General features: G+C 40.0%; 1 protein-coding gene across 1 annotated transcript; it reads left to right on the forward strand.

The window, feature by feature from the left end:
• Positions 1–939: 939 nt before the first annotated feature.
• Positions 940–1,718, forward strand: LOC309438097 (PRELI domain containing protein 3B-like). Its single transcript, XM_082049006.1, has one exon. The coding sequence runs from the start codon at positions 955–957 to the stop codon at positions 1,540–1,542; it is 588 nt and encodes a 195-aa protein (XP_081905132.1). The 5' UTR covers positions 940–954; the 3' UTR covers positions 1,543–1,718.
• Positions 1,719–10,928: the final 9,210 nt, after the last annotated feature.

The following is a 10,928-nucleotide window of genomic DNA, read 5'->3' on the forward strand; positions in this document are numbered from 1 at the left end:
TTAGGGGAACTCTTTGCTCATGAGATTTGCCACAGAACATAGCAGAGGAATCCCTGAATTTCATTTCTGACAAAAGGAATTATCACAGTATCACAGTATGTTTGGGATTGGAAGGGACCTCGGAAGATCAGCTAGTCCAATCCCCCTGCTGGAGCAGGAACACCCAGATGAGGTCACACAGGAACATGTCCAGGTGGGTTTTGAATGTCTCCAGGGAAGGAGACTCCACAACCTCCCTGGGCAGCCTGTTCCAGTGCTCCGTCACCCTCACTGAGAAGAACTTTCTTCTCAAATTTAAGTGGAACCTCTTGTGTTCCAGCTTGATCCCATTACCCCTTGTCCTATCATTGGTTGCCACCAAGACGAACCTGGCTCCATCCTCATGGCACTCAACTTTTATATACTTATAGACATTAATAAGGTCCCCCCTTAGTCTCTTCTTCTCCAAACTAAAGAGACTGAGCTCCCTCAGCCTTTCCTCATATGGGAGATGCTCCACTCCTCTCATCATCTTTGTGGCTCTGTGCTGGAGTCTCTCCAGCAGTTCCCTGTTCTTCTTGAACTGAGGGGTCCAGGACTGGACAAAATACTCCAGATGTGGCCTCACCAGGGCAGAGTGGAGGGGAAGGAGAACCTCTCTCGATCTACTAACCACCCCCCTTCTAATACACCCCAGGATGCCATTGGCCTTCCTGGCCACAAGGGCACAGTGCTGGCTCACGGTCATCCTGTTGTCCACCAGGACCCCCAGGTCCCTTTCCCCTACACTGCTTTCTAATAGGTCATTCCCCAGCCTATACTGGAACCTGGGGTTGTTCCTGCCCAGATGCAGGACTCTACACTTTCCCTTGTTAAATTTCATCAGGTTATTCCCCACCCAACTCTCCAGCCTGTCCAGATCCCGCTGGATGGCAGCACAGGCTTCTGGCGTGTCAGCCCCTGCCCACCGCTGCCATGAAGATCTGGACCTCAGAGCACGTTTTCGACCACCCCTGGGAAACAGTGATGACAGCTGCTATGCAGAAATACCCAAACCCCATGAACCCCAGCGTGGTGGGAGTCGATGTCCTGGCCAGACATGTGGACCCTGGTGGGAAGCTGCACAGCCACAGGCTGCTCAGCACCAAGTGGGGAATACCCTCCATCGTCAAATCCATCATCGGCACGTGCAGAACAAAGATGTATGTTCAGGAGCTCTCTGTTGTTGACCCAGTGGAAAAAACGATGGAGCTTAAATCCAGTAATATTTCATTTACAAACCTAGTGTTAGTAGATGAGAGGCTTGTCTATAAACCACACCCTCACGAACCAGACAAAACCATTTCGACACAAGAAGCAATAATATCTGTAAAAGGTGTCAGTCTCAGCAGTTACCTAGAATGGCTAATGGCAAACACAATTTCTTCCAATGCTAATAAAGGCCATGAAGCATTGGAATGGGTAATTAATAGACTGAATGCTGAAATTGAAGAGTTCACAGCTTCAGCAAGAGGAACCATGAGGAATTCAATGGCAGCAGCAGCATTTGTAGAGAAATTATAGTAAATAAACCTGTGCTACTAATGAGGTTTAACAACCGTAAGCTTCACTCCAAACCTAAATACGTGTGTCTTTTGTTATTTAAAGGCATACCTGTATATTTGGCGTGTTTCAAATTTAATTTGGAGAAAAGCTGAATTCTTACTAATGAGGCTGATGCACACAGCCTAGTTAATCTATTGGTTCAGATGGACAGAATTTTGATTACAGATGAAGAATTATCAAATATAGTTTCTGTATTTACATGAACACTAACTTATGCTTTCGGATATGAAATAGCCTCATTTAGCGAAGAGGCTGCATATGGTGGAGGAGACTGTCGTGTTAGGTTAACTTGCATGGAATTTTTATTCTTGTGTGACTTCTGGACTACCTCTTTTGGGACCAAGCCCAAAATTAAACAGAATGGTTTGTTCCACCATTGGTTTTGTTTGTTAATTCTTAATAGTTATGTGATACAACTCGGTTTAATTGAAAGTTTCTTACTTGATGCTTGAAATACAAAAGAATGTACAAAGTATTTTTTTATAAGCTTTTAAAATTGTTTAACTGGTTGAGCTAACATGGTACTTAAATTGTTTTTCAGTCAATATAGGTAAAACATACAGAGTGTCTCTTATCTACTAAGACCTAAATTCTGTTCCTAAATGCAACTTTAATGAACTGGGCGTACAGTAACTTAAAATAATTTTTTATCTTAAGGTTCTTAATTTAAAAAAAAAAAAAGAATTATTAAAATATGTTCTCTTTGATACTGTCTCCTTTCCCATGGATAATCACTATGTGAGTGAACATTTGCATGCATTGCTGAGCTACGGGTTGCAGACAAGGAAGGTGGTGGGTTGAGCACTAGAATAAGCCTAACTAGCAGACTCCCAGGAAAGGAAAATCTATTAGAGATACGGGATTTATTTGTGGTGTAGAGAGAGCATCAGTTGCCTCTGCCACCGACCTAAAGGAATGACCTGAAAGTGGATGTAAAGATTGACGGAGATGACTCACTGGGATAGCTGGGCTGCAGGGAGGTGTGGCCGGTCCCCATCACAGCCACTGCTGACCAAATTCAGCTGGAGTCCAAAGAAGAGATTTGGGCTATCCTCCCCATGAGTAAATCCTCTGTAGGGGTCTCAGCTATGTGGAAAGACACCACTTGCACTTGGTCCTATTATTGTGGTCAGTCTTGAATTTTCGTCGTTTTATATTCCCTTATTAAACTTCCATCCTTTCGTCGTTTTAGACCTATGTCTAAATGTTGCTAAGTAACCTTCTGTGTCAAATACTTTTTCTGCCAGGAGAGAATCTTGCATCAGTCACCTATTGTGACTGCCAGATTAGATGCCATAATGTGCTCGACATGGGACTGCGCTTTACTTCTATCTGGAAACTGCAGCTGATACAAGATTTGGCAGGCTACTTGTTAAGCAGCGTCTTTTCCTTGAGCATACAAAATCAGCCCTGAACAACTTGCACAGTTTGTTTACTGGTCCCTGGGCTGATTTTTTAAATGCTGGAGATGTAAGGGTTTGTTTTATTTTACCTTTTAGCTCTAAAGCCTACCTGTTTGAGTGAGCAACTCTGCTGAAAAACAGGTTGCTCTGTTTGCAAACAGTGAAACCTGTAAGTTGAGACCTTACCTCTAAAAGGGAATGAGCAGTGCATACCTGGAGCTTTAGAAAGCTGTGGTCTCTACGAGGTTCTTTTATCATGTTTTCTGTGGGGCCAAATAAAAGCCAAATTCTGAAGATCACTTGCGTAAGTAGAAATTGAGAGTAATGCTATTTAAATAATATGTAATTAGGCTAGAGTGAATGAGAATGGGAGTTGGTCCCAATTGATTATATATTTCAGGTCAGTTGAAATAATGTCTCAGCTTAATGCAGTGGTTCTGAAGAGTTCATCACCTGCTCTTGGCGCTCTTTCCTATTTCCAGCTAATAAACCTTTAATGTTTCCTAGTATTACTTTTCCACATAAGCACTTGTTATAGTTCTATGTGACAACAAGGAGGGTGTAAAGGGGGGGGGGGGGGGGGGGGCCGGGGGGGGGGTGGCTGGCAGGGAGGGCAGGCAATAATTTCACTGATGCAGAAATTACTCTAAAAATGCATTAATGTGTCTTAAGTATAACTGACATACTTTGAAATATATATTGCCTATGGGCAATATTAGATTTTGCTGACAAAAACTAGAGGTAGGCAGAACTCCCATAGCATCATTCCTGGATACATATTAGATAGTAGTGATGGTTTCAATTGATATATTTGTAAAACATATTCAAATTCTACATGTAGAAATCGCACATCTTATTCAGTCATGTTTTGTCAGTTAACCTTTTCTTATGTGATGGTCTGTTTTTCTAGAGGAAATATTTTCTAAAACTCATAGTGATTTTAATACACAATTTACCATGTTGATACTTGTCACTTATCACATGCTCATCAGTTTCTCTTTGTTGATTTTCTGTTAACCTTATATGTCACAGTAAAAGCAAAGCATTTTTCGTAAGGCTGTGGGAAGTCAGAATTTAAATTCATTTTTCTTAGCTAAATTTTGTCCTAATTATAAATAATCATGGCCAGTAAAATAATTAAAAGAAAAAGAAAGTGGAAAAAAAAAAAGGAAAAGGAAAAAAAAAAGAAAAAGGAAAAAGAAAGAAAAAGAAAAAGAAAGAGGAAAAAAAGAAAAAGAAAAAGAAAAAGAAAAGAAAAAGGAAAAATAAAAAGAAAAAGAAAAAAGAAAAAGAAAAAGAAAAAGAAAAAGAAAAAGAAAAAGAAAAAGAAAAAGAAAAAGAAAAAGAAAAAGAAAAAGAAAAAGAAAAAGAAAAAGAAAAAGAAAAAGAAAAAGAAAAAGGGAAAAGAAAAAGAAAGAAAAAGAAAAAGAAAAAGAAAAAGAAAAAGAAAAAGAAAAAGAAAAAGAAAAAGAAAAAGAAAAAGAAAAAGAAAAAGAAAAAGAAAAAGAAAAAGAAAAAGAAAAAGAAAAAAGAAAAAGGAAAAGGGGAAAAGAAAAAAAAGAAGCTAATTTGCACTATGGTTTTATCATTGGCCTAAATCCTCTCCTGAATAATGAGAACAATCTGAGAATTGTTCAGTTTTATTCATCCAAGTTAAAATATAGCTGTTTTACATGCCAAGGAGCCCCAAAGCACCAATTTCTCCATCGTATGGAAGGAAAATATATCTCTGTATACTTGGTTGCAGGGAGACCAATCATTTGCACATGATGACTCAAGCATGAGAAACTGCACATATGAGTTGCATTCAGTACACATCTGAGCACTTCACCTGCACACTGCAGACCATTCCAGCTGCCGCACTGCTGGCAGCACTGGAAAGCTTCATATAACTGCAGCTGAAAAAAACAACATCAAACGTGGTATCCTGCCACTCTCACCATTGTACTATTTTGAAAGGCCATACAGAGACACGTCAGGTCTGGCTTGCTGACAGATAAGCTGCATCTTCACCTGCCTTTTTTTTAAATGTGGTTTGGGCTTCCAAATAATTTAGTTGCTTTTAAAGACTGATGTAGCTCTACATGTCAAGAGATGAAAATAGATATTTTCCATAAATGCTACAGTGTGATGATGAAAAGGTTTTACACAGATTACAGTGGTGTTTGCAAGAAGTTTCCAAACATCAAAGAGGAGATCACTTTCATATGTTGTTTTTTTTTTTTGTATTGGATCCTGCAGGAGATAGAAAGCATTTTATAGATGACATGTGCCAAACCAACCCCGAAGTTGTATTGGTTATACCTACAGTGTATCCATGAATTTTGTTTCTGCAAATTGGTGTTTACAATTTTGCAAAAGGACTGAGAACCTTTGGGAAATCCATGAATAATTACTAAACACAGAGGTCTGTATTTAGACAAGGTTAAATATAGGTATAAATTCAGAAATACGTCTTTGCATCAATCCAAATTTTCTCTGTATTAAACATTTCTGCCTACATCTGTCAAATTATTTGAGTCAAAATATATTTTCAGTAAGCCTTTAAGTTAAAGGGTAAAAGGGTTAAGTTGCTGTCATAACAGCTCTGTGCTGCACCTTCCATTTTTATGAGAACATCTCAACTGTGTTCTTGTCTGTGACCATCCATTTTAGGAAGAAAAGTATAAGATTTTGATTGTGAGTCAGACTCAAAGTACACAATTTTTTTCTGTGAAAGCATTGTTCCACTATGAGCCAAAAGAGCATTTCAAATGAAGTGGATACAAAACGTCCTCCACCCTAAAGGAAAAAAAAAAAATCAGTTTTTTTTTTATGTGGCTCGTTTGGGGTTTAAGAAACATACTGACAAAAGAAATTGTATTGTTCTGCCTGATAAGAAGTAGGGACTGGAGTACCTCCAGTTAATAACAGACCTCCGAGATTTTAGGTCATTTTCTTCTTTGCCCGCTAGAAGTTAGGCAGAAATAGTGAACTGGGAAACTTCAAGTTCTAACACAAAATGAGATAAGAAAAACAAAATACTCACTTCCAGGACTGTTGAGTGCCCAGTGAAGTCAGAGGCTGTTTACTACTTTTGGAGAGGTCTTCAGTAATAGCTACAGAGAGCATGAAGGAAAAGTCTGGAAGAGAAAGTGTAGAACAAGGAATCATAGTTTTCCTTCACTGTTTCCCATCTGATGCCGTCCAAGAAACAGTGAATTGGATGCCAGTCCTGCAAGCTCGTGAGTGAAGCTGTACAGAGATTGTCCTTGGACCTTGATTTTGGGTCTTAAGTGTCAAGGTAGTGAGCATTTTGTGGAAGATCCTCAATAGTTTTTAGAGACCTCTGTTGTACTTAAAATCTTGCAGAATACTGCTCCCAGAGGTCTGGGTGACTAAATCCTCTTTGTCACAAATATTACTTGTTGCTGTCATCTAGGCCTGATTAAAACCCTCGCGTCATGGTTTTTTGCACTAGTGTTGCGCACATGCTGGGCTTAATATACCGTAGGGTACAAGTGCCAACATTGTGTTCTTGCGGGCTAGTGTATCAGCCACCTAGTCCCATCATGGATTCTCACCTCATCCTGCTCGGTCACTGCATTCTTTTGCTGTTACTATAACCTCCCGGCTACCTTCTTCTCTTAATCTTGCTCCATGCCCCCAGCTGCATCAGCTCTTCTTCTCCATCAGGCGGTCAGACTCAGCCTTCAGTCTTCCCACGGTTCTCTTCCGAGTACTTTGCACACATTGAAGATACAACTTAGAAGAGTGTCACTGACACTCACAGCTCCCATGCACATCCTTTTCTGGTATTTGTCTTGCACATCCAGTCACCTCCCCAGGTGCAACTTGTATAGCTGCTCCCTCCTCTATGGATGCCTTTCCTTCTCTATCTCTTCGACCTGACTCAGCTGCAAAGACATGCAGCAAAACAGCTGGTTGGCTTTTTTCTCCTCTGCCTTTAGCAAACCCTGGATCAGCTCTCCTAATCCCTGCAAAGGTTACATCCTTTACCCTTTTCCCACAAAGCACTACTCCTTTCTGACCTCTTACTTTCTACATTCCCCTCTGTGACAAGCACCTCTTCTTGTTAACAGCTTTAGGCAAAAAATAGTCCTTTTACCTTGAGGAAAAAAATAATCAAACTGAACCTGGACAAAAAACAGCAGACATTTTTGTTTGAAATATTTTTATGCTAGCAAATCACAAATTTATGTTTATATTCCAGATTCCAGATATATTTTCTTCAATCATTGCCACATTTCAGTTTATCTGCCTATCATCCCTTTTGAAGATGTTTTATCTTCAGCTTTGACTTAGCATGGCCAGAACTGGGCTCTTCTTTTCTGTTCTCTGACTCTGACTCCTGGTTTTGGTTACAACGACCAACATTGTCATAATCTCTGTGATCTTAGACAAATTAACCTGTCATTTTTTCCTTCCAAGACAGGGGCCAAACTCATCTTTCTTTTTGTACTACAACAAGGAAATATGGTCTTTCTTGCCCTTAAACTTACATCATCTCTCCTTGATACAGACAGAAAAGCAGCCCTAATCATGCCCATTAGTCTATGCAGTCAGTCCTGCTCGTTCCTCCTCTCTTATGCCTTTCCATTGCTCTCACCTTCAGGTCTACCAAGCAGCTGCCTTGCCTCCTAGCTGTCACCAGCCTGCACCCTGTTCCTGGTTATTAGCCTGTATGGACATTACTATTGGTTTTTAACACAAATAACACCTTGTGGGCCTATTTGTAAGGCTCTCTAATTCTTCAGCCCTTTCTTCAAAAGCCATATGTACTGCAGCAATGACCTCTGGAAACACCTTGGGTTTGTAGTTGGCACATAAAATTTTCATACTCTCGGGACAAGGGCAGCAAGATATGCAGATGCCTAAAATGAGAACAGACACACATCTTTTTGGTTTTATAATTTTTGTTTTTCATCTTCTGTGTGTTGCCTGAATAATTTGACTATAAGTCCTCTGGGTCAGGGATGCGCTGCCTTGGGCTGTGTGTAGCACCACCTCTGTGGGCTCTGAATGGCACTGCAGAAAACCCACTGGCTCATACCCTCATTCTCAGTGCTGTGCATTCTGGAAATCCCCTGTGTTTGCATCTATACTACTCATCCTCTTTACCATACTTAATGACATGTCTTTCTCAGGCAAGGACAAGGTTCATTTAAATGCATGAACCTGCAAAAATCTTATGTATGAAATGTGTATGTCACATATGTTCTGTGGAACTTTCACAGTCATTATGTTTATCTTGATTTAGTGATATATTTTTCATCAAGAAAACAGGAGCTCCAGGACAGAGACAGACTCTGGCAGCTGTAAGAAATTATTGCTTTCCAGTTTGGCTAACGATATAATCCACTGAGGTTGCAAGTCTTGCTTTCCTCTTTAGATGATGTCAACATTTCCATGAGCTACATGTGTTGTATTCATAAGTGGTACTTAGAAATATGTGTTCTGTAATCTCCTCCTTATGCCTGACACTTTACACATGTGTTTATCTACCAAGTGTGGTGACATTAGCTTGCTAATTTTGCCAGTGTACTGTACCAGCGAGAGCATGAGAGACTCAGAAGAATATTTAAACTGGCAAAGAGGGAATTATTGACATTAGCTAGGAGTACTTTATGAGACCCTGTTTTGGAATGTCATTTGTTAGAAAATCTTTACTGCTGAAAGTCATCCATCATTCCCAGATGAACCTGCAAGCCTTGCAGAAACCTCTTTTCCCAAATCCCACTCATTGCCAGTGGCCAAAAGTACTCGCCTATTCACATTTGCAAATTAAATATACAGATATTATTCCTTGAGAAGAAGTAGAGTGTGCAAATGGTATGATAAAGTATGGTTTTCTTGGCTGCTGAATGGACTTCAGTGGTGAAAAAACCACTCATTTGCCACAATTCCACCTACATGCCCCTGTGTATCCATAGAACTCAGTTTTTCTTTATTAACTAGACTGTATGCACAATATTCACGTGGTGAAGATCCTCAGCAAGAGCTCATACTGCCCATGTAAGTGGTTTTTTCAAAGACTCAAGCTCTTACCTCTCAAAATTACATTCATATGGCATTGTTCAATATGTATGGCTGACTACTATAGAAAGCAACAACAACGGGTTACAATGCACTTAATTTTATCCCACTTTGACTTTGAAAATATAATCAGTACTTATAAAATTGTAAATACTACAGAATCATGCTAGTAGGATTATTCTAAAATGGAAGTGGTAATACCTCAAGCAAAATAGCTTTGCTAGTCCTAACGGGCTCTTGTTATCACCATTATCAGAGAAGATATACCTCTGGCAACAAAAATGTGATGGTGTATAAATTAATATATACAAGACAGCCAAGATTTAAGGAAGTGGGTTTTTTTATCTTACAATGAACTTTTTACTTTTGAGTACCACAGTTAGAGTAATAAGTGTGAGCTCTTATGTCCAGTGGCCAAGACTCATCTGGCTAATGAAATGGTAGCCTGATAAAATATACGTAACTACCCATTTTGGCAGTACACTATTCCTCTCTGCATTAGGCAACAAACCACAATCACTCTCAATGCATTATGTATTTATAATATTACCTATAAGGGCCTATTGTAAACAAGTTGTTAGATTAACAAGCACAGCATATAAAGTATCATTATAAAGTAATCATTCAATCAACCACTCAATCAGAATCATCACAGGGTTGTTTTTTTCCATATGAAAGACAATGCCTGAACCGAGGAATTTTTTTCCTCAGATTGTCCTATAGAATCTATTTTTATATATCACTATTCTGAATGTTAAATTGCCGACCGCAAGAAACTGCAACAAGAACAGCATGGTGGCTTGGAGGGGAGAGAAAGGGCTCCACAGCAGTGTTTGATTTGGACTGAGTTTAGGATGACATAGGCACCATTGCCTGCTCATCGATGACAGTCTGAATCATTTCTGTTGTGTCCTGTTTCACCAAGTTTTCAGCAGGTGTGTTTCAGACTGCTGCAGCCTGCTCCTGCTGGCCTGAAAGTTGTGTGCCCTCCATGTGCTGAAGGTGTTGTGTCAGCACCATGGCAGAGCATCCAAAGCCAGAAACTCACCCCAGGAGTCCCATCAAATCTAATTGCACACAGCCAAAGCTTCCTGGACTCTGCAGGGATTCATCTCATCCTCATCAAGATGACACTGTGCTGACTTCAGGGCTGTCATGGCATCAGTTGTAGGAGCATGGCAGCCACACAAGGAAAACAAAGGAAAAAGGTAACCTGTAGCCTCTACCTGCCTTCAAGAGGGCACCTTTGCAAATGAAAGCAAGTGAACACAAACCTCACTTCTCTTTCATAGCCCAGTAGGCACCAGGTCAGCAAGACAGTGGTGGCCTTGCCCCTCACTGCCTGCTGAAATAACACTCTGCTTAAGCCTGATGCCTTAGCACAGCAGCAACAGATCTCAACGTCCCTCTCTCTATTCCCAAAGAACCAAAAGCCTACATCTAGACATTGCCCCTTCTATAAATGCCTTCTGAAGTGCAATTTAGCTAGTTTGTAAGTTGTCTGGGATGACAGATTCATTAAGTACAGATAGAGTTTGTGAAATGAGCCCTAGTCCTGGCACGATCTACTTCACACTCATGGAAATTATAGTAGCAGTGGAAGTGATAACAGAAGAAAGTAAGAATTCATGAGGCAACTGAAAATGCACACAGCTTCAGAGCTTTTTATATTCTGCCATGTAAGTTAGAGTATCATGTAAGAATGAAAGTTCTCGATTCAGGATGTTGAGTTTAAGATCTTTTGTTACTGATAGAAAATGACCTAGCTTTTGTTATGGAACAAGGTATAACCGAGATGTGTTTAGGTGAGATGGAAGAATTTGTTTTGGTGTAATTAACACAACGTAAGAGGAAAATGTGCATGACAGGGTTCTGCTGGCATGGATGAGTGGTTTAAGTCTTTGG

This window comes from Streptopelia decaocto (assembly GCF_964273445.1).
Source record: "Streptopelia decaocto genome assembly, chromosome: 3".
NCBI classification, from domain to species: domain Eukaryota; kingdom Metazoa; phylum Chordata; class Aves; order Columbiformes; family Columbidae; genus Streptopelia; species Streptopelia decaocto.

What these genes read in the sequence shown, in the direction of transcription:
- LOC309438097 (XM_082049006.1), top strand. Translation starts at nt 955, where the DNA reads ATGAAGATCTGGACCTCAGAGCACGTTTTCGACCACCCCTGGGAAACA.